General features: G+C 42.5%; 1 protein-coding gene across 1 annotated transcript in view; it reads left to right on the top strand.

Moving 5' to 3' along the window:
- Nucleotides 1–20,008, top strand: part of NEK9 (NIMA related kinase 9) — a 36,997-nt gene extending 16,989 nt beyond the window's left edge. The window contains exons 10-22 of the mRNA XM_015420640.1: nt 283–475; nt 3,228–3,372; nt 4,004–4,204; nt 4,615–4,661; nt 5,073–5,269; nt 5,670–5,758; nt 6,340–6,501; nt 6,689–6,859; nt 7,297–7,359; nt 11,910–12,103; nt 16,434–16,598; nt 17,692–17,901; nt 18,593–20,008. Coding sequence (XP_015276126.1) covers nt 283–475; nt 3,228–3,372; nt 4,004–4,204; nt 4,615–4,661; nt 5,073–5,269; nt 5,670–5,758; nt 6,340–6,501; nt 6,689–6,859; nt 7,297–7,359; nt 11,910–12,103; nt 16,434–16,598; nt 17,692–17,901; nt 18,593–18,715 — 1,960 coding nt within the window. The 3' untranslated portion in view covers nt 18,716–20,008. The remainder of the gene's footprint in view (nt 1–282; nt 476–3,227; nt 3,373–4,003; nt 4,205–4,614; nt 4,662–5,072; nt 5,270–5,669; nt 5,759–6,339; nt 6,502–6,688; nt 6,860–7,296; nt 7,360–11,909; nt 12,104–16,433; nt 16,599–17,691; nt 17,902–18,592) is intronic.
- Nucleotides 20,009–24,494: the final 4,486 nt, after the last annotated feature.

Here is a 24,494-nt window from a genome sequence, read left to right as displayed (position 1 = left end):
GATTCTCTGAAAATAGGGACTGTAGCATGGGTGTGTGCCCCACACTTTCTACGGTGGACATAGAAGCAAAAAAGTCATTGAGCTTCCCTGCCATCTCCCCATCTTCCTTTAGCAATCCCTTTATTTCTTTGTCATCCAAAGGCCCAACTGTTTCTCTGACTGGTTTTCCTGCTCTGGATATATTTAAAAATCTGATCTTCCAGCACATCTGCTGTTGTAGGACCTGGAATGGGATTTATGCTGAACAGTCTTGACTGTTCCCTACTCCATTATGTTTTATAGATCAAGCACTATGAATGAGGCTCCCATTGCAGTGGTGACTTCACGCACTAGTGAAGTGTATGTATGGGGCGGTGGAAAGTCCACTCCTCAAAAGCTAGATGTCATCAAGGGTGGTTGCAGTGCACGACAGGTCTGCGCAGGAAACACTCACTTTGCAGTGGTGACAGTGGAGAAGGAGCTCTATACGTGGGTGGTAAGTAAAATGTGTTGGAAGAACTTGGGAAGCTTGGGATGGAGTGGCAGAATGAGTGGTTGTGATTGAACCCCCTCCCAGTTTGTTAATCTAATAAGGGAAGCATTTGGATACGTGAAGATGGTGGATGCAAGCATAAGGACATGTCTTATTTATGTAATATCTAACAAATTCAGTGTCAAGAATGGATTTACTTTATTAATTTTTTAAAAAAATTCATTTTGACATCATGCAGTGCTCAGCTGTCTGAGTTTTGTTGCACAATCCTGAGTGGAGCTGGCCATTTGATCAGTCAAAAAATATTTCTAACTCCCTGAACAAATATTGTCAAATCATTAAGTTTATTAGAACTCAACAAAGATGCTAGAGTCATCACCAAAGCTGATGCTTGTAGTTATTGCATAAAATGAATTTGTTAACTTATTGTGACACTTTTAAGAAAAGCTGCAGTGAATTATTGTAATGATAATAAAGTTTCTGTAAATGTGATCCATCCTTTTTGCTTTATTTCTTTATTTTTTTAATAGCCCCCGGAGGGGATTTTTTATTGTATTTTTATTCATACTACAAACTATAACAGAAAAGAGGAGGGGTACTACATTTAAGGGGATAAAGAAAGATACCCACTACTGACTAAAATCCCAAGAGAGGAGATCTTCTAACCAGCTTAAACAAAAGTTTAGTCTTCCCTCCTGTTAATCTTACTATAAACTGAGTCAAATAAAGCATTGACATTTCCAAATCTAAGTTTCACTGCCATACAGAAACACCCCAAAGCATCTCATCTACACATTTTTTTAAAGCACAGTTCAGAGTCCTTCAGCCTTTACTTCTCTTTGCCTAATCTCTTCCGTAACTTACAAGGACTTTTAGGGGCTGCCGCCCCTTCCCCTGAAAGAGAGTCCTCCCCGGAAGATTCCGAGTCCAGCTCGCCATTGGACTTCATATCCTTCCCTTTTCTTCTTTCTTCCTCTGGCTCACCCAACTGGACTCTTAAAAATTCCCATGCTTTCTGAACAGAGTCAATCTTTTCTTTTTTATCCTTGATCTTGAAGGTTACGCCTTCTGGAGTTAACCATCTATATCCAATTGCGTTTGTCTGAAGGAAAAGAATTAAATCTTTGTATTTCTTTCTCCTTTGTCTTATTTCAAATGGAATGTCTTTCAATGTTCTGATGGTAGTCTCCCCCACTTTCAGGGGTACTCCAGATACCGCTTTCAGGATTGCATCCCTCACATGCCTCTTCGAGAATCTCGCCATAATTTCCCCAGGCAGATTATTTTTCTTTATATATCCAGAATATGACCTGTAGGCCACATCTTTATTGTTTAACAAAGATTCCACCTTCATATCTGTCACTGGGGCCAATGTTTCACTCATTAATTCCTTCAGATTCTCTCCCTTAGTCTCTGGCATGCCCTGGAAACGGAGAACCATATTAGCCTTTTCCATTTGTAGTTGTAGCAGCTGTTCTTCTGTAGAGATTTGCTTCTTTTCCAGCTTTTGAACTTTCTTTTTCACCTTTTGTGCAGTGGCGTCCACTTCTTTCACGCATTCCGCCGGCGAAGAGGCAACCTCTCATAAGTCCCATGGCCAGAGCCCCTTTACCCGGGTCCCTGGGGGGGTGACGAGCCTGCGCACCCCCTCCTTCGGCCGGAGCACAGCTTCACCCCCGGGAGGTCCGGGAGGTGAGTCTGCTAACGTGCCGCCATCAACCAGAAGTCCCTTTTTGCTTTATTTCTGTACTGTTTTCATTTTTAGCTGAAATTGTATGGTAACCTTGGTGTCCCAGATAAAGCCTAGGTAAAAATTGCTACTTTTAAAAGTAAGGGGTTTTTTTAAAAGGCAGTTATGAGGCAGACAGAGTGCCAGTTCTTCCTGTTTAGAGATGGCCATGTTTATAGATGTGGCCAGAGAGAGAAGCTTTACAGTACTGCTTGCTGCAGGGTTAGGGGGCAAGCAGTCCTCCTTCCTGCCCCTGGTAACAAATGACGCCATAACGAAATAAAAGGGCTCAGTGGCATTCTTGGCTTCGTGGAATATTTGTCTGTAACCCAGTGATAGCCAGCAATCAACTGGTCGGCTGACTGGCATGCCAGCACCAGTCGTGGGAGATAAACTGCCATTTAGGATGCCCAAGCATTCTCTTCCCCCATCACCCTTTTTGCACCCTGTTGGCATATAAGAGATCCTAATAGTGTTAACCCATTCTGAGAGTCCCACTTTTTTCTGATTAAGACTAAGGTCCAAAAGACTTTTCTGTTCCCTCTACCAGTGAAAACCCCACCTACTGAAAATCCTCTCCCTCAAAGATTGGCCATCTGGAACAGCATCCCATGGAACAGAAGAAATTTATTTATTCCCCTCATTTCTACCCCACCTTTCTGCCCAGTAGAGTCCTAAAGTGGCTTATTCTGTTCCCCTCTCTGCCACTTTATCCTCACAGCAACAACCCAGTGAGTTAGGTTAGGCTTCAAAAAAGCAAGTGATTAGTCCAAGGTCACCCAGCAATCTTCCATGGCTGAGTGGGGATTTGAACCTGAGTCTCCCAGATCTTAGTCCAGCACCCTGACCATTACACTGCACTGGCCAGATTCACCTGCAGGTGTGTGCATGGAAGTGCACTGCAAGCATTTGCAGCCCTTTCCAGATCTCCACAAAAGCCCTATATTGTTCTTTTATTTGGTTCTGACTGGGAATTCCAGGTATACATCCTTCAGTATCCTTCACCCATACTTCTGTATTTTGCAGAACATGCAAGGGGGCACCAAGTTGCATGGCCAACTGGGGCATGGAGACAGAGCCTCATACAGGCAACCGAAGCATGTGGAAAAACTGCAGGGCAAGGCTATTCGCCAAGTGTCTTGTGGAGATGACTTTACTGTGTGCATCACGGGTGAGAGGCAAATATACAGCAAAGTATATAGACTGTAGTAGAATCGAAATCTTGCATTAACCGTGAAAAAAGAAAATAACCTTTGCTAGCAAGAGAGCATGAAACATAATGACAGTGGTCAAATGAGACAAGGTATACTGAGTTATAGGAGCTCCTTGAAGAAAGGGCAGAATAAAAATGTGCTACATAAACACATGAAGTTGCCTTATACCAAATCAGACCATTGGTCCATCAAGGTCAGCATTGTCTGGCAGCATATCTCCAAGGTCCCAGGTGGTGGGCTTTCACATCACCTGCCACCTGAACCTTTTAATTAGAGATGCTGGAGGTTGAACCTGGGACCTCCTGCATGCCAAGCAGATGCTCTACTGCTGAGTCATGGCCTCATCCCATCATAGAAACGGAATCTGCATAGATATGGAATCCACTGGTCGCAGCATTCGGCTGACCTAATTTGATCTAAATGATTAGGTTATTTTAGGTAATGGTAGGATTAGCTTACCTTTTATTTTAGCTTTGCTGTGTTAAAGATGCAGATAACCTTGGGCAGCCTTTGGCTTTTAGTTAAGGACATCTAAGTAAACTGAGGTACACTTCATGTCTAATTCACCTGGTCCTTCCTTTTTTGCAGATGAAGGTCAGGTCTTTGCCTTTGGCTCAGACTACTATGGCTGTATAGGTGTTGACAAGGCTTTTGGCTCTGAGGTTCTAGAACCTGAGCAGCTGAACTTCTTTCTCAACAATTCTGTGGAGCAGGTATCTTGTGGAGATAACCATGTGGCTGTGCTGACCCGAAACCGAGAGGTCTACACATGGGGCTGTGGAGAATATGGTTTGTGATTTCTTTTCTCTTCTGCCTTTGATGCTGGGGGTGGAGGGATGGAACAAAGTAAATAGATACTTCAACAAACACATACCAACTTCTTAAGTTTCATGATGAAACTACAGTGTAGTTGCACAGCAAAACAATTGAAAGGTACTAGCTGGTGACAGGATTATATTTCTTTAGAGCTGAGGTTGTAGAAGATTTCAAAGGGAATACATTCTAAAAAAAATGGACACAAGAACTGGTTTCCATCAAACATGGAATGTTGTATCTTTGACTTTAAGAAATGTGTCAGTCCTGTTTCCTCATAATTGGGCAGAATTGCTTGAAATTTAAATAACAGTCATTTCTCCATAATCATGTCATTTTAGCATGAGAAATAAGGGCTATGTCTGATTGTGTCTTTCCAAATACAGGACGCCTAGGGCTGGATTCAGAAGATGATTATTCCCTCCCACAGAAGGTAACACTGGTTGGTCCTTTGTCATAACTTGCAAGCTTTAGGCAGGTTCACTGTATCTCTTTTCTGGAGCATTTTTCCTTTGATGGAACAATAAATGGCCTCTATCTTAGTCATATTGTTCCCTACAACATATTTTTGTAAATCTAGAACAGTTATTTCTACAAACTTGGTAGGATTCAGATAGTTAAGTGATAAGCCAATGGAAGAAAGTAATTCTATGATCAGTTCATTACAGTGCACTGCTGTTGTACCTTCTGAAGTATTAAGTGGATCAATCCATGTCTCTGCAGCTGTTGTATTCTGGCTGAAGCTTTGATTTCTGCTTTACTGCCATACAGTATCTGGTATTCATTTGGTGCTTTGATGTTTTGTGTATCTCTGTCTTATGATGTTTGATATTGCTCTTTATAGGTGGAAATTCAGAAGACCTCCAATATTGTCTCAGTCCAGTGTGGCAGTGATGGAACTTTTCTGCTCACACAGGCTGGCAAGGTCTTAGCTTGTGGTCTGAATGAATTCAACAAGCTGGGTCTGAACCAGTGTACTTCAGGGATCATTAATCATGATGTAAGCAGCATTTCTGGGATAACACTAAAAATGAGAGAGATGTTCTTTTGGGAGGGGTTATAGGATCATTCTATCCATGTATTGTAACTTTGGAGGAAGTATGGGATATAAATAAGTGGAAATGGCAAAGAAGAGTGTGTATATTTTGCTTAGGATCCAGTCAGAATGATAAAAGGAAAAGAGAGGGAGGGGAACAGTTGTGATTTACGAAATCTTGCAGAAAGCTTACTTTGGTTGTGCAGTATTACGGCATATTTATGAGGGGTCTATATAAGAAGTTTAGCATTTGATCCAAGCAGGAGTTGAAAGGACTGACTTATATGGTACCTGTATCTGTACCCTTGTGGCTTACTGTAGCCCTGCACGAAGAAGATCTAAAGGTGTATGTGAGTATTGGATCCTGGCATTAGATTTGTCATACTGGTTTCTCTCATTCTTTAGGCCCACCACCTTCAGTTTGGCCAGGAAGCTCTCTTTCTACAAGATTCGCACCATTGCCCCAGGAAAGACACACACAGCTGCTATAGATGGTGAGATCTGCTCAAACTGCATTCAACCCTGCGGTATAGTCCCACCTGGATAAGAGTACACTAATCTCCTTTAGGGCAGATTCACTGAAATAAGTGCCATCTTAATTTGCGTATCTTCAGTCTGCTATGCAGCCTAGTTCTATAAACCATTGTTGATAGAATAGTCTAGGTTTTACCTTTGTGTATAGAACCATGAATACTGAAATTCTTTGCAGTGAGGCATATTAGGGTGCGTGGTAATCATGTCTGCTACTGACTTGGGGCTTCTGTTCCTTAGAGTGATAAGGAATGATGCATACAGTATCACTTACTAGGCAGTCAACAGTAATGGAGCTTCAGGATTTTTCAGGTACAGGCCTATGTGTTCAGGGAAGAGTTACTGAAAAGACTGATGCTTTAAAACATACACTTAACCTACCATTGATGTAGCAGTAATTGACATTGCAACATAACTGGTAGGTTTTTCACTATCTTACTATGACATACACTGATGTTCCTGTGGCTCGACTGATTCTCCAGCAGAGTTTAGCACCTTTCTGTCTTGATTTCCGCAATGACTCTGTGTTTGGTTTTGTTTTCAGAACGGGGCCGTCTGCTTACTTTTGGTTCCAACAAGTGTGGGCAGCTGGGTGTCGGAGACTATAAGAAACGTGTGGGCATTAATCTGCTTGGAGGACCCCTCGGGGGAAAGCAGGTTATCAGGGTTTCCTGCGGTGATGAGTTCACTATAGCTGCTACTGATGGTGAGTATGGCCACTGGTGGGCTTGTAATGTATTTCTGTGGGCCTGAGTTTGTAGGGTCCTAAGGTCCTTCTTGGAGAATGGTAGCACAAAGGGGGAAATTTCAGAATCTGGCCACTCAAACAAAAGGTGTCTAAAAGGCTGTATGAACTGCTGGACTTAGACTGATAGATGTCTTCTCTTCTTTAGATAACCATATCTTTGCCTGGGGGAATGGTGGCAATGGTCGCTTAGCAATGACACCAACAGAGAGAGCTCATAGTTCTGATATTTGCACGTCATGGCCTCGGCCCATTTTTGGCTCCCTGCATTATGTTCCCGATCTGTCTTGCCGTGGCTGGCACACTATCATAATTGTCGGTAAGTAAGGAAAGTCCCCGGATCACCAGCTTCATCAGTGGCTATTAGCAGAGGTCCATCAGTGGCTATTAGCCACAAGGTATAGATAGGAACTCTCGGTCTGGGGCAAGTGATGCTCTGTATTCTTGATGCTTGGTGGTGGGGCAACAGTGGGAGGGCTTCTAGTGTCCTGGCCCCAGTGCTGGACCTCCTGATGGCACCTGGTATTTTTGGCCACTGTGTGACAGAGTGTTGGACTGGATGGGCCATTGGCCTGATCCAACATTGGCTTCTCTTATGTTCTTATGTTTCTTATGTCCATGGATACGTGTCTTCTTTAACTAGAGATTACTTGGAAGAGTGGCCATATTCTTTCAGAGGAAATATGTCAGCATGTGTCAGCATTCCCAGATTCTTCTGAAACCCGTTACTTAAAAAATCCCTTTCTTTCTCCACAGAAAAAGTGATAAATTCTAAAACCATCCTTCGTTCAAGTAGCAGTGGCCTATCCATTGGGACTGGTAAGTAATCATTTTTTTGTCTCTTTAAAGGTTTTCTTCAGATTAAGAACCCCAGGTTTTTCTTGACCTCCATATGCTCCAGATTACTTTGGATGTTGGAACCTTTGGGCATCTTATCTGTTCAAATCCAGGCAGGAGTCAACCCATTTCTTCTCTTTGTACTTTGGCATGCATACCAAGTTAGGCTTTATGTGGACGCATGTGGAGCACTATAACTCCATTCATAAAAAGAAAAAGAACTTTACTTATATTTGCAGCCCTTGATTGCAAAAAAGGAATGGCATGTAGTTTAGCGAAAATCATCAAAGTACTAAAGAGCAAAGAGAAGACAAAAGAAGCAATAATTACTGTGCTGTCTTCAGCTCTTGTTTTTCTTTGATGTGGTTTTTTAAAAAAAGATTCTACTCAACATTTACTTTATTCTTTTGTGTTCTCTAGGCCTTCTCATGAAGCCACTTAATTTCACTTAGGTCACATTTTAGCAGCCTGGTTTGGCCTGAGCTCACCTGAGTTTGTATGCTAAGCAGGGTCAGCCACGGCCAATATATGAAAGGGAGACCAACAAGGAAGACTGGGGTTGCTGTGTGGAGGAAAGCAGGGGCAGAGACCACCTTTGCTCATCGTATGCCTGGAATGCCCTGTGGTAGGGGTCACCATGAGTCAGTTGCCACTCGACAGCATGTTCTTTTTCTTCATATCTTGGCATCTGCCAGCCATTCCTGGTATTTTTCCCAGTTGAATGTCTTTTCTGTTTTTAAACCAAAGAAGCCCAGCAGATCCTTCTACCCATGGGAAAATGCTAATTTCCAGCCTTCAAAATTTGTTGATTAGGTATTTCAATGCAGGGCTGCCAAGAGCCACCATGGGCCCCCAGACAGAGATTCCACCCTCACCCCCCACGACCCTGATTGAAACCAAATATTTTCAGCTAGCTGCTACCATCTATGAATTGAATAATTGTTCGTTAGGTAAGAAACATTAATAAAGGGAAAGGGACAGGATTATTAAAGAACAGATTTCATTTACAGTGCAGATTGAAATAAGATATGGTGCAAGAAAACAACAACAAACCCACTTTCAGATAACAACAATCTAGCACTTGTCAGCTTTAAATGAGAAGACACAGATTTGAAGAAATCTAGCTCATAGTATTCTGTGAGCTTTTTGGCTAGCGAACAGTTTGATAATACTATCAGAGTCAAGTTTTTGGGCAAGCTGTGCCTCTACTGCCAAGGTTCCTAAAGCTGACAGATGACTTTGGCTCATTGAGGATCTTGGGCAGCAGTGACAGGTAGAGGGCAGTTAGGAAATAAGTTTGCTAAGTTCAGTGCCTCCTAGTCACAATTTTCCAGGCATAATTCAAAGTGCTGGTCTTGACCTTCAGAGTTCAAGTTGAAGAGGGGACAAAACTTCCAATCCCAGGTTGGCAGAATGGACAGCCTTCAGAGGTTTCATTTCTTCCATGAGATCATCAGACACATCACCACAATATTCAGTACTAAATTCTTTGACCACATCTTCCATTTCATTCTTTTCCAAATCTGGGTATTTCCACAAGAAACCAAAGGTGAAGTCTAACTTTTTAATTGCTTCATAGCGTCTTGTCATATTGCTAGTTATGCAGTCAGGAAGAACAGAGCAGACTTGCTTCTTGACACATTCCTCTGGATGATATTCATGTAGGTTTTCACTGACATTTGAAGTCTCATCTGTGAACCTTGCTTCACCAGTTTTCTTGTAGCAATCAACAAATTCTAGGAACCCTTTATTGAATTTCATATGTACCTTTCTCATTGCTGAAGTGGACATAAAGCAGAATGAACTCAGTGTGTTCATAGTGTGCTGAGTCTGGGGTTGCATCAGCAATTATAGCATAGTATTTGGATAGTTCTCTTTCTTTTAAGATGACCCGTTTGTACGTGTGCAGCACAACATTCTATACATTCATTTTGTATATCAGCGGACCAGTAACGATACTGCAAGCAGTGATGGGTTGCTTGAAACTCTTTCACTCTGCTGATACGTTCTTCAAGGTTGGGATCATAGTGGGCTATCAGCCCAAGATTCCCAAGAATGTTGCCATCATTAGGATATCCAATTTGTTGAGTTTCACCCCCAAATGCTAGGCCTCTTTCTCCAAGAAGCAATGTCTCATCTAATATTCTGTGAAGGATTTGTTTCCACACCGCTACTTCACTTCGAATTTTCTTTTGCAGTTGTTGATAAACTGTAATATAATATCCCAAGCATTTTTCTGGGGTTTGCCAAGTAACATAACGGGTTTTATGGTTTTTGGTTTCTTGGTGTTGAAATTTTGTCATACAACCTGATCCACTTAGGTTGGCTGCAGTATCCATTAACAGATGAAAGTGAGAAACAACCTGATGCTGGAAGAATACTAAATAGGCAGCAAGCTTGTTTGCTTTTACTCCAAACTAACTGGTCACGAAGGAAAGTTTCACTGTTTTGTAATCTAGCATGAAGAAGAGAAACTGGAAATGAACCTCACTGAACTGCTTCTTCTACCTCTGCAGATGTAGGGGCTTCACTCTGTAAAAAGCCAATATCAGAATCAAACTGCTGTATCAATGTTTTGCCTGCCAAAGCCTCAGATGACTCAGTGGCTGTGTGTGCCACATCCTCTGATGGCTCACTGAGTAAAGTGTGGTTAATGTCATGCAGTGTTCCCTCTAAGCTGAGTTAGTGTGAGGTAGCTCACAGTTTTTTAGCCTCCGGCTCACACATTTTTGTCTTAGCTCAGGAAGGAGGGCTCCAGAGCAAACTAATTTATGCAGCAGCCAAATCGCTCGCTCACAACTTTAATACCAGTAGCTCACTAAATAGAATTTTTGCTCACAAAACTCCACAGCTTAGAGGGAACATTGCCCATGATCTCCCCCCAAGTCCATCCTGAATCCATCCCTTTCCATTCACCAGCACCAAATGCCCCGCACAACCCCCTGCTATTCTCCTCACCCAGATCTAGGGATTGCCAACTTTTTTCTTACTAGCTCCTATTGCTGTGCCTCTCACAGCAGTTTGAACTGCAGGAACAAGCCAATAATAAATGTTTGCTCTGTTTTGTCAAAAGTGCCCTTGCTGATTTCGATAGATCAGGCTGCCATTAAAGGCAGAGGTGCAAACCAATCCTCTTTCTTGGTCAGTTGGCAGTCTTATCTGGAACTCCCACTGCTTTTTAGACACTGATCTTTTTCCTGGGATGCTAATTCTGAAGAACTGCCTGGAAACGTTTTTGCCTCTGCAGCATCACAATCAACAATCAACAAGGACAATAATACTTGCATTTATTATGTCATCAATTGGTTGTAGTATTGTCTTAAGTGTTTTACTTGTTTTTATTGTAATTTATGCACTTTTTTATGTAAGCCGCCCTGAGCTGGCCTCAGCTGGGAGGGCGGGGTAGAAATCTGACAAAATAAATAATAAATGTGATTCTTAACAGCCCTGCTCCCTCCATCATGGTCTTCTCTGGGCCATGAGTTAATTGAGAAGGGCCCCCCCCCCATTGTCTCCAGCTAAGGGCTCATGTACCAGATGACAATCCTTTTCTTGGGGAAGAGAAACTTCTCTATGCAGCTCAGGGAATGGTGCAAAGGGTGGGCTTTTTGCAATGCAGATAATGCAAGGAGGATGACGACAGATGAGGGACTGGCTGCTGCCATGCAAATCATCGTAGGAGGGAGAGAAGGAGTACATGATGCACCTGCTGCCTTCCCAGCATGCAAAGTGTGAGGCTGGCTGGCTACACAGGGACAGGGCGGAGTCAGGCAGAGGAAACTGAGCCAACCCCCAGCATCTGTCTCTCTCTCTCTCTCAGTCTTGTGTGTAAGAGAGAGTGCAGCCCAAATAGCAGAGCAGAGGCATTCCAGGGGAAGCTAAACTCTACTGTCAGCTGTTGGAGAGACCCAGCTGGGGGCCCTCAAACCCTCAAATGTCGTCTCCCCAGTCCCCCTTTCTCACCGGCTCTGTTTCAGTGAGCCAGTGTAGTGTAATGGTTAGAGTGCTGGACTAGGATCTGGCTTCCACTCTGCCATGGAAGCTTGCTGGGTGACCTTGGGGCCAGTCACCTCTTCTCAGCCTACCTCACAGGTTTGCTGTGAGAATAACATGGAGGGAAGGGATAATAATATTGTAAACTGACTTGGGTTCCCATTGGGTGAGAAGTGGGGTATATATATCTCAATAAAATAAAACTTGTGCCTCTCCTAGAGGTACTGAAAACACCTCTTTTGCTCCATTGGCCTACCTTCTTTTAACATCGGAAAAGCCATCCTCCATATTTAGACAGACTGAATGCTCCTTGGAAAGATTTTATGTACATCCTTTTGCTTACCTTTTGGAGGTTAACCCCCTGAGTGTCAAGCATGCAAATTAAACATTTATCTTCTGGGGTTGTAATTTTTACACAGTTAGGGTGAAGTGACACTTCACCCCACAGATAAGTGAGATTATCTTCCTTTTTATATCATGGCTATCCCGAAAATTCCCAGACCAGGAAATCATGCTGCAATTATCCTATTTTCTGCTAGTGGCTCAGAGTTCGACAGCTGAAGGAGGAGAAGATGAGGAAAGTGAGCGGGAATCTGAGACCCCTGATCCCAGCAGAGGTTTCAGAGGAACCATGGAAGCAGACCGCGGAATGGGGGATCGTGTCAGTTCGACAGAAGACATCGGAGATAGCAGTGCTGCTGCCAGCAGCTCTTGCCCTAGCTGGCTGCGCAAGGTGACCATTTCCAAATTGACTTTTCTGTAGTCTCTGGGGTCAGAAGATAAAAGAAAAGTGATCTTTTCCCACCAAAGACCTAGAAGATGTGGCTGAGAGGCTTATCTCTAGACATGAATTTGCAGTTCTTTAAACGATCACAGGAAATCTGTTTCAGAATCACTTCTTTGGAGTCTTTCTTAAGGCAGTAGTTGGAATTGCTTGATGGGTGAAGCTTCTTGGCTAACCTGTTCAGACCAACACAAAGCAGATCTTATTTAGAAGGATAATCCACCTGGAATTTCAACTCAGGATCAAAAGGGGGGTCCAAGGAAGGAGATCCTGCTGCTGCTACTTTAACAGCTAATAGGTGTTCATAGCTGATTTTTCAACCATTGCAGAGAACTCACTGACTAAGTAGATTTTTGTGGTAAGTTAACAATACCCCATTTAGGACAGTTTTGAGGCTGTGTACCTAATGTTGGGATGGAGAGGCAGCATTGGTATTCTGTTGGTGTACCACCCATCCTACTGCTTAGTAGTCTCCCTGCTTGATCTGACAGAGGTGGTCTCGGCGGGAGGGGTGGTACTGAAGACCTCCAGGCTGGTTGCCCCAGGGAACATCAGCATTCATGCCGAGGCTATCTTGTCTGGAGAGGCTTAAGATTTCATGGCCTCCACGACAGCCATGGGCCTGTCTCAGAAAATAAGTGGACCTACACATTGTGCAGGTCACAACCTTGATCTGGTATTTTGTTCTGGGTGGGGTGAATGATCTCAGGGAGAAAGATTTGATGATGGTTCCTTTGTCATGGACACTATTTGCTTGGGTTCAGATTTACAGAGATACCAGGACAATAGACAAGATCTATTAAAATAATCTGTCTCTGTAGCCAGCTGGATCTGAATGGCTTTCTGACTGCTCTAGGGGGTTTCACTGTTGATATGGTTGGTGTTCCTGGTGATGCCACCATGAGTGAAGTCTGGAATGAGGAAATGACCCCTGGCAGTGGACACGATCACTCCCAGGTGCCTCTCTCAGATGTTAGAGCCCAGGTAGCCCGTTATTTTACTGAGGGGCTGTGGGTAATGAAAAGGCAAGAGAGATGGCAAGAACAACAGTAGAGGAAGACTTGGGACAAATCCTACAAGACTTGGACTAAAGCTCATTTTGAAGCATATTCTGTGGCGGTGATGGTGGCAAAGAAAAAAAATACTTTTTTGCCATCATTGTGTCTGCAAACTATTTTCCAGTGGAGCTGTTCCAGGTGGTCAGAGGCTTGGTGGGATCAGACCTGCAGGAAGACTCCTCAGTGGCCGACTGTGACTATTTTGCACAACACTTCGTAGATAAAATCTCTTGCATCCTTACCAACTTCGACTCTACATTAGCAGTAACAAAGTCAGATGATGTCAGTGTTCCAACTTGTCCAACTGTTGGGACATTTTTCAATTTATTCATCTGAGGATGTGAACAGAATCCTTGAAGGTTTAAGGCTTACCACCTGCTTGTATGTCCCTTGCCTTTCTAGCTACTTAAATCGGGGGGGGGGGGCTGGCTGACTGACTGGATCTGAGAGGTAGTGAATGCCTCCTTGAGAGGGGCTATGGTCACCCCAGCTTTGAAATAGGCTGTGGTGCATCCACGACTAAAGAAGTGTACTCTGTACCCAGGAGATTTCATATCCTCGTTGGGGACTATGTGGCCAGCAAGACCCCATCATGCTGGCAACCCATAGGGACCACATTACTCAATTCTTGGCCTATTTGCACTGCCTCCCAATCTGTTTCCAGGCACAATTCAGTGTGCTGGTGTTGACCTTTAAAGCCATATATGACTTGTAACAAGCATACCTCAAAGACTACCTACTCCCTTATGAACCTGCCCAAGTACTACAGTCATCATTTGAGGACCTGGTTCGGGTGCCCCCTTAGGTAGGTGGCAACTTGGGAGGGGCCTTTGCAGTTGTAGCACCAAGTCTTTGTAACACTGGTATTCAGAGAATTATTGCCTCTGAATGTGGAGGTTACTTTTAGTCCTTTTAGTAGCTAATAGCTGCTGATAGACCTGTCCTCCCTGAATCTGTCTAATTCCCTTTTAAAGCCCACTATGTCTGTGGGCTTCAGGAAATACTCTGGCAGCATATTAGACATTTTAACCAACTGTTGAATAAAACAGTATTTCCTTTTGTCTGTCCTAAATCTACTGCCAATAAACTTCATTGTATGCCCTCAAGTTCTAATACTTTGGGATAGGGAGAAAAAGCTCTCTCTTTACACCCTCTCTACCTCATAATTTTGTTTCAGTTTTCAGTTTAGTCCCAGCCTCTTCAGATTTTTCTCATAGGAAAGGTGCCCTTAATCATCTTAGTTGCCATCTTTTGTACGTTTCCAAGCTCTGCAATGTCCTTGTTGACATATGGTGACCAGAACCGCACACAGTATTCCACATGAGACCTCACCATAGATTTATATAGGGGTATTAGAACATTGGTTATTTAATTTTCAATCCCTTTCCTAATAATTCCAAGCATAGAGTTTGCCTTTTTCACTGCTGCAGCACACTGTGTTGTAGCTTTCATTGAACTATCCACTGTAGCCCTAAGGTCTCTTTCCTTCTCAGTATCAGCAAGTTCAGAACCCTGTAACACATACTTACAGTTGGGGAATTTTTGTTCTAGTGCCCATCACCGTCTGCTTACCTTCATTGAATTTACATGCCAAATTGTTGCTCTCTTACCAATTTGTGGAGATCCTCCTGGAGCTCTTCAGTCAACATTGGTTTTCATCATCCTGAATAATTTTGTGTCCTCTGCAGAAATATGGCTACTGTAACGCTCACTTCCAGTTCCAGATCATTTATGAACAAATTAGCACTGGCTGCAATAATGATTCTTGTGGGACTGCAGTTTATTTCTTTCCACTGAGAAAATTGTCCATGTATTCCTACTCTCTGCTTCTTGTCGTTTAACCAATTTTTAATCCATAAGAGGACATGTCCTCTTGTCCCATGACTGCTACACTTATGCAGGAGTCTTTGGTGAGATACCTTGTCAAAAGGCTTTTGGAATTTCCGAGTATTGTCTACCAGGTTGCTCTTATATACGTGTTCGTTCATTTTCTCAAAGAGCTCCAAATGGTTGGTGAGGCAGCCCTTTACAGAAGCCATGCCAATTTTACCTCAGTAGGCTTTGCTCCTCTGTGTGCCTAATAATTCTGTCTTTGATTACAGTTTCTACTAATTTGCCTGGGACAGACATTAAGGTAACTGGCCTGTGATTTCTTGGTTCTCCCCAGATCCTTTTTTAAAAATTGGTGTAAAGTTTGCTACTCTCCAGTCTTCTGGTACAGCGGCTGAATTTACATGTACTGGTTAGTAGATCAACAGTCTCACATTTGAGTTCCTTAAGAACCCTTGGGTGTATGCCGTGAGGACCTGGAGATGTACAGGGTTTTATTTTTCCCAGTATCTCTAGAACTTCATCTTTTTTCACCATATCTTGACTTATTTCTTCAGTCTTTCTTCTTGAAAATAGTGGCTGCAGCCTGGGTACATGCCCCACTCTTGCCCCGGTGAACACAGATGCGAAGCTTCTCTGACATCTCCCTTTAGCAATCCTTTTATTCCTTTTATTCCTTTAGCAATCCTCCAAAGGCCCCACTGCTTCTCTTTTTGGTTTCCTGTACTGGATATTTTTAAAGAAATGTTTACTCTTTTTCTTGATGCTTTTAGCAATCCGCTCCCCAAATTCTCTTTTTGCAAGAAGGTTTTTTGCCTTTCGTGGCTTTCTTAACATGGGTTGTTACTGTGTGGGCATCCTTTTGGACTTGGGCGTACCTTCCCTAACCTGGGAAATACATTCTACCAGGGTTTCAATTAGTGTGGTTTTAAATAGCTTCCAAATATCCTCTAGGGATTTGATTCTCTTGTGTTTCCATTTCAGCTTCCTTCTGACTAGTTCCCTCATTTTTGCAAAATTCCCTCCTTGGAAATCAAATGTTACTGTTCTGGCTTTTATGGGTAACTTACCATTGACATGAATGCATTGTGATCACTGCTCCCAGTTCGTGCAGCAACAACCTCTTGCAGTTAGTAGGTAGAGGAAATGGACTCAGGAGCCAAAGCTGGACCAAGGCACAGTTTACTTTGCTCACTATCTGCTGGTACATATATACTGACTTCCAGTGTATTTATACACAGACTGTGACTGCAGCCCTCTCAGCATTCATGGAAAGGTTTTCCATCTTCTAGTCAGAAATCTTCCTATATCCTTGATTCTTATTCTTCAGGTGGTAGTTAACAGTGTAAAGAAATGCTGACCCAGAATTCTCACCCTTTCTCTGTGACTAGGAGCTGGAGAATGCAGAGTTCATCCCCATGCCTGAAACACCTTCTCTTGTAAGTCTAGCCTCCTCAGGATCTGAGAAGGAGACTCTTCCCTACGAAGAGTTGAAGGGACTCCACTTGGCATCTCCTCCTCCTGTTGATACCAACAAGTCCACAACAGAGTCCTGGGTAATGTAACCTTTTGTCCTCTTATGGAACCTTTCACAGTGGTTTGGAGCTACGGGCAGAAATCGTGCTCACAGAGATTGGCTTAAAAGAGAGTGTTTATATAAAAAGAAAGGATAAGGGGCACGCTAATGATGTAAAATGAGATTACTAGATTGACAAGATACACAGTATATTAAGGTAAGATAATTCAGACCAGCCTGAACATGGACTGTACATGTGAAAGTGTCTTTTTTAAGGCTAGTTAATATGGTTGGTGAAAAATTAACCCCAAGACCATTTTAGGGGAAGACCAGACTGGTGAGAGTATTTAAGGACGTCATGGTCTGTTCTGCCCCTATAGAAATCGGGGGGGGGGTGTTGTTCATTCTCATTTCTCGTAAGATCAGAGGCCCTCCTGACTTTCCCACCAATCAAAGAAGCTCATCTTGTGGGCACATGAGATTGGGCCTTTTCAGTGTTAGCCCCACGGTTATGGAACAACCTCCCCAGGGCAGTAAGCCTCGCCCCCTCCCTTTGTCTTCAGGAGGCAGTCAGTTTTATTTGTCTAATTAAGATTTGACTAATTTAGTTTTTTAATGTATTATTTTGTTTTATTTATTTATTTGATTTATACTCCGCCTTCCCCACTAAAGCAGGCTCAGTCCTAATCAAGATTTTAAATGGAGGTCTTCAATGTGTTTTTTATAATCATTTATATTGTAATCTGCCTTGAAGTCTACACGGTAGAAGGTTGGCTAATAAATTTTTTAAATAAGAAAATAACATAAATATTCAGCGATCTAAACAGGGCTGAGGGAGGGGTTTTAAATTTTTTTGCAATAGATGTTAATAGCTACAATCAGAACCTTGATATTATTCCCAAAGGAGGGAGTGATTCAGGTTTGTGGCTGGAGAGTTGGCAACAGTTTGTCTTTGAGCTAATATTTTAGTGTACCAGTTTTTCAAGAATTCTGATTCCAATATTTAGTATTTTGATCCGTCTCTCCTGAGCATCCATAGTTTTTTACTGTGTCTTGGGACGTCATCGGTCTTGAAGATTTTATTTGTTTGTAGATACTGACAGATTTATTCCTGAATCCTCCTCCCTGTGTAGCAGCACCTCTTTGATACAGCAGAAGCTTGCAGTGCAGAGAAGACATCTGTGGTGCCGACAGCATGCAAGTGCAGTTTGCTGCAGGCTGAACTAGAACGACTGAATGGTTTGGTATTAAAATGCTTGGCTGACCAGAAGAAGCTGCAGCAGGAAACGGCTCGTCTCAGTGCTCAGCTTCAGAGTCTTTCTAGGACGGAAGGAACACAGCCGGTAAGGGTGCCTTCTGAGGAAACTGGCAGATTTATATGCCAGATGTTAAGTGTTCTTGCAGTCCACTGAAACTGGTTTGGATTTATATCTTGACTTTGGACAGACCAAAGAGGCTAGAGTGTAGCAGAGTAACTTAGGCTCTTTATATTTCTTTTGTTTGAAAAAGTTGATTGAGGCAATAGTGGTCTGGTTGTAAGATGGAAGTTTCTCCATCAGTTGTGGTCTGGGGAGCTAATGTCAGCCTGAACTAGAAGCAGGAAGGGTCTTCCTTTACATCATTCCACGTATGTTTTTCTTCATTGCTTTTGTGTGGAACATTTTAGATGTACAGTCAGGGGAAAGTTATGATGGTGAAATAATAGTTGCTTCTCTTTTCAGCTCTCTTTCTCATATAAAGCTGGAGGTGGGGAATTGTCCTGTTACTTTTTAAGAGAATTTTTATGTCCAGTTAATTCATTGTTGTAGAGGCAGATGAGGAAGTCTCTGAGAAGTAATCGGGTTCTTGTAATACTTCCTTACAATCTGGGCAAATGGGTGTTAGCCTTTGCACTTCAGTATTTTACTGTTTGTACATTTTTGTGTACAATAATGGAACTCAGCACAACTGTAATTAACATAGATATCCAGTTAATGTAATATGTCAACTATACCTTTACTATATGGAGAATGATTTTCTTGTTTATCTGGACAGTTGGAGGCTCATACCAAAGCCACACAAACATCTAAGGAAGAGATGGAAGCGGATCCAAAGCCTGACTTGGATTCTGACTCCTGGTGTCTCCTGGGACCTGATTCATGCCGCTTCAGTCTCTAGTCTTTTGAGTCCACTGGAATCCATCCAATTTCACAGCACGCTAACTGAATGCAAGAGCAGCTCTCCTGAATCCAGGTCTTTTGTGAAAAAGGAGATTAGATTCTCCAGAACAACATCCCTGTATGCGTGTGTGTGTGTGTGGAGGACCCTCTTAAGCTATGAGCATAGAGAGTGGCAGAGCTCCAAGCTCTAGCCAGGGGCATACTCCAATATCAGAACAGCAGCAAGCTCTCGTTATATCAGCCTGTCCTTAAAGTCAAGTAGCCACACCACAGGAATTACTCTAATTGCTGTAATCTCTTCATTCTTTCACAACTTCCCGAGGGCAATATTTGAGCCCCCAACATTAGTCACTTCATCTTCAGGCAAGTAAAAGGAGAAAACTATGTATCAAAATTGACTGGGCCCCAATATCGCAGTCAGGTTGAAAATGTCCTGAAAGGTTAAGGGGCAGGACCCCTGCCTCTGTGGGAAGCCAGGAAAAGAGCTTGCTCTGAATGTAGATGAGAGCTTGCAAAACAGAGAAATGGTAGCACTTACGTCTTTCACTTCAGATGCATTTCTAGCCCTATATCCTCCAGTCTGTACAGAACGTGTTTAAAGCTTTAACTTAAAGGGATGTTTGGGAGAGGATCTCAGGCACCCATTTTTAGCACTTCCTGCTAAGCAGAAACAAACAAACAAACAAAAAACTAGCTGAAGCTTCCTGTTATCCAAGAAGAGTTCTCAACAGCTGTTTTCAAGCCAGAGAAGGAATGTGTAGAATTTGAATTTAGACAGTTATTTGTTCCATCTGTTCAGCTTGATTTGAATACCAGAACTTCTCTGGTTGTGTGCCTGGTTTCTTAGAAGAGCTGTTGAACGTCTCTTACTCTACCCCCTACCCCAATTTTTGCTTCCTGTCCAGTATCTGAGCCCAGAAGGCAGCTGTGCAGGCTTTAACAATGCACTGTGAACATACTACTGGCAGTGCTTGGCCATATGTCACTTCAAAGCCTTTTGTATACTATCAGTAACAAACTGTTTATGAAGTAACTTTGATTGCAGGATAGTCCATTTTCCCATTAACTATTGAAAGTGATACTTTTGCTAATTAGTTTGCCCAATTGATTAAAATATGGAGTAGACATATCTCCTGGTGGGCACATCTGTGTTCCTCTCCACAGTTCCTGACAGTCTAACCTAACTCTCTAGAATAGTCTCTGTACCTTCCTTGTATTCCTTACTTTTGATCTATCAAGATGGGTAGCTGTGTTAGTCTCTCTCTAGCAGTAGAAAAGAGCAAAAGTCCAGTAGCACCTTAAAGACTAACAAAATATGTGGCAGGGTATGGGCTTTTGTGAGTCACTGCTCACTGAAGAAGTGCTACTGGACTTTTGCTCTTTTCTACTGTTACTTTTGATCTGGTTGTGTTATATTGTGATCTTGGTCTCCCATACTCCTGTCTCTAAGATCTCTAGGTACACTTCTCTTCTAGAAGTATACTCAGGCTTATGAAATATTTTCTGGCTGGAGATGGGTGCCAGAGCATCCTTCTAGGAATAGCACATTTTTTTAAAGCTTTACCTGGTTCAGTTTTAAACCAGTATATAGAAAAGAAGCAGGCAGGTTTTTTTCCTGTGTTCAGCCCCAAGATCAAGGAGGCTTGCCTTCTTTACTATTGGAGGGGAACACAAAGAACCTGAATATAATGAATTCCAAATTGTTCAGCAGATGATTGTGACATTTGATTGTTCTTTATACACGGGATCTCCTGTAAGTATTGGAGCTGCTTTGTATGAAAGTTATACAGTAGGGATTTTGTAAGAAAAGAACTAAGCCTGGGCCATGTCCAGTATAGATTGACTGAGCTGATGGGGGTTGCTCTCCTGCAGTGCACTGCTATCTTTATTTCTCAGTGTTCCATGTTGGAAAACAAAGTGCAGTGTTTCCCTTGGAGCTACTGTAGTAGTGGATTACTATACTGAGAGGGACCTGTGCTTCACAGCAATATGTGCCTTAATAACGGATTCACACTGTCCAATATGTGCCTGTTACAGACCACGATTTATGCACCAACTATTTTATGCAACCAAAGAAGCATTTTAACGCAGACCTTGTTCTGGACTTGTGAGTGAAGGACAAGTGGGCCAGGATGCCTTGGAGCGGTTTCAGACCCACATCCCTTCCCCATCCAACAGTGCTAATTATGCAGATGTTGGTCTCTTGCTAGCACTGTTGTTGATTTGTTATAGTAGATCATGTCTTATATCTGCACTGACACTAGCTGAAAACTAGTTTGTCATTATCTATGAGATGTTCATTGGTGGAATGGTTTGAAGTTTTCTTTTAAATAAACATTGACACTTATTAGCCTACATGTCCTGGCTCTTTTTAAAAGAAGGTGATACTTGCTTACCTGCACCTCCCTGGTGGCTATGTCAGCACTGAAGTTCTGATTTTGCTAAGATGGAACAAACTTGCTCACTTTAAGTTTACATTGTTCTACACTTGCCACAATGTTAACATGAAAGGAAGTGCCTGCATTCTTCAGTAAGAGTGTGCCTCTTTACTCCTATACAACTTAACCATTGTATACTATCAATCACTACATTAACATGACAGGAGTAACCTGTATTGGTGAGATATCTCTGCTTTAGTTGAGTTGCTTTTGATAGGTTTTTATGTCTCAGACATGTGATTGAGAATGGGTTCTCTGCTTTCTGAAAATACTTGGAGATGATATCTACCCTTTCTGACATGTATGCTTGGTAAAGAGTAAACAAGTATATTTGCTGAAGATAGCAGGAGTACACACTGTATCTGCTGAAGTGCGATGTGTTTCTCCTAGCCAATAAACACTCTTGGGAACAGGCTGTGTGTACTTTGACAATAGAATAAATATTATGTAGCCCAATAAACAGTGGTCAAATTTGGTTGAATTATTCTATTTGTATCATGGGGAAGGATAAGAATTCCTTTGAAGCAGGATACTAAATTTAGACTTTTAGACTCCTAGGCTATGCCCAAAAGGTGTACACTATTGTACATGCTGTGAAACTGTCTTACACTGAATCAGAACCATTGTTCCATCAAGGTCAGTACCCTCTGCTCAGACTGGCAGCAGCACTCCAGGGTCTCATGCTGAGGACTTGCACATCATCTATGACCTGTTCCTCCTAGAAATGCTGGGAACTGAATCTGGGACCTTCTGTTACTAGGTCAGTGGTTACAGTGCTAATATTTTCAAATTTTGATATTTTAAAATGAGTTTCCCCCCCCAGGATTCTACTCCGTAGCCACAGAAAACACTGGTCTTATTAAAAACCATTGTGAAATGCATTAAACGGTATCCATGTAATCTGTCAAAAAGCTCATTATGAGAGACAGGAGATTCATAGACTGCAACCCTTGTGTGTATGGGGTTCTTTTTTACAACAATCCACTTATGAATTAAACTACTGCTGTATTCCCATCTTCAAAGAATGCCTGCCCATCTCTATTCAGTATGTAGCTTAGCTTGCAAATTGAACAGGTGAGAAGGAAAATGGTTGCCTTACATCTGAAGGTAAGCATTGTTATAGGGCTTGATCTGAGCCAGAAGTCAGTCATAAGATGTAAGCACTTCTGAGTGTGTAAAATCTTCCCTTCATGCATGCAGTACTCCACAGAATTGGAATTAAAGGCTACGTTTCAGAGACCAGAAATTTAACTGGCTTTGCTGAGGAAGGAGGCAGGGGTCAGCACTTTTCTGTAATATCACACAATTGCATGTTGTCATAGCTTTCACTTTGTACAAAACATGTTTCTAGTTTTTATAAGAACTGTTTATTGAGGAGACTTTTCTAATTTATTTATTTAATAACATTTATATCCCACCTTTCCTCTTGCTTCCAGGCGGCTTACAAATAATAGCTAAACATCCCAACCTAAAACCAAAGGTAAAGTAACAACCCCAATTCCTCCTGCTATTCAAACCCCCTCCAAAACTCTGGCAAACAGGAGGGGGGCTCCTCTCATTTCTTCAGGGAGCCCATTCTGCAGAGCTGGAGCCATGATGGGAAAAGCCTGGGCCCTGGTCAATGCCAGACTGGCCACCCTAAGTGGTGGGCTAGCCGATAGATGGCTGCCTGGTGGTGCACAGGAACATACGGAAGATGATGATCCTTCAAATATGTGGGTCCTAGATTCTGATGGAAAAAGCCTCCCTGGCAGTCTTTGAGCAGTGACTGGACAAACACTTGTCAGGGATGCTCTAGGCTGATCCTGCATTGAGCAGGGGGTTGGACTAGATGGCCTGTATGGACCCTTCCAACTCTGTGATTCTATGATAAGTGCTTTAAAGGTCATAATGCACTTGGAAACAGACAGGCAGCCAATGAAACTGTTTCAAAATGGGCAGCATATATTCCCTTTGCCTAGCCCAACAGCAGTTGGAGTGCTACAATCTGGACAAGTTGTAGTTTCCAAGTCGTCTTTAGGGGCAGCCCCAGATATAATGCATTACAGTAATCCAACTGTGAGGTTACAGAAGCATGGATCAATGTGGTCAGATCAGCTGAGTCTAGGTAATGAGAAAGTTGGCAGATCAGATGCAGGTGATAGAAGGCAGCCTTGACCACAATGCCAACCTGCTTTTCAAGCAGGAAGGCGGGGTCCATGAGCACCCCAAGCTCTTAATCTGCTCTGAAAAAACCAACATTACACCTTCTGGGACAAAAGGATTCAGTTCCTCTAGAATATCAGCCTTCTCAACTAGCATTACCTCTGTCTTGTCTGGATTCAGCTTCAGTTTGTTCTGCTTTACCCACCTAACCACAGCAGCAAAGCACTGGTTCAGAACCAAGATGGATGAATCTGGAGGCTTGTTCTACGTACAGGTGACACCCAACCCCAAAACTCTGGACTATCTCACTCAGCAGATCTTAGTTGAAGAGCATGAGTGAGAGAATAGAACCCTGAGGTACACCACAAGACAAATCCCATCTGGTTGATTCTTGCCCTCTAGTGGAGGTCTCTGTGTCTAGTTAGACAGAAAAGAGTGAAACCAACTCCATATTCAGGCTGATGGATAAATATGGAGCAGTCAACTGTATAAAAGGCCACTGAGAGGCCCAACAGTATCAGCAGGGAAGACTGTCCCGTCCATATTTAAATGAAAATCATCCACCAGTGCAATTGAAGTCATAGTGCCAAACCCTAAGCCATTACTGAATAGAAATAGGATCTGAATTTAGAAACTGTTTGGAAACTGTTTTCTTAGGTGGATGTAGGAGAACTACAAAAACAAGCATTGCTACTTTGTTAGCTACTCTGAGCACATGCAGAAAACAAGGGGCAAGAGAGAGCCTATGTGCCATTGGGAAAAGCTGTACCGGCTTCAACCTTTTGGGATTTTGTTTGTAAGTGAAGTTCTGGAATATTTTACAACCATTGTGTCATACTCCCAGTATACAAGTTTCTTAAAGGTGCACACTGTCTGAATCTTATATCCTAAATTTTCCCAAAGTCAAGCACTTCAGTGATTTCCAGCATACTTTAACAACCAGTGAGGTGAAGTAGGAGTTTGTGGACACCACCTCTTTTATACCTGCCTTCTTTAAAGCAATATAAAGAATACACATTTAGCCTGCACTTTGAAAATATGGGTCAGAGAAAAGCTGTAGGTATTACAAACCACAAAACCTGTTAAAGCTTTGCACTGTATAAAGTGAGACTGTGTTTTGGGGGACAGGTGTGACACATATTTTGGCAATACGGCATGCTTTACAGTCTCACATTCATTAACGTATATTTTCCC

Source organism: Gekko japonicus, unplaced genomic scaffold (genome assembly GCF_001447785.1).
Source record: "Gekko japonicus isolate JY-2015 unplaced genomic scaffold, Gekko_japonicus_V1.1 scaffold1050, whole genome shotgun sequence".
Classification (NCBI taxonomy): Eukaryota; Metazoa; Chordata; class Lepidosauria; order Squamata; family Gekkonidae; genus Gekko; species Gekko japonicus.
Note: the sequence above shows the minus strand (reverse complement) of the source record. Positions and strands in the feature narration are given on the sequence as shown.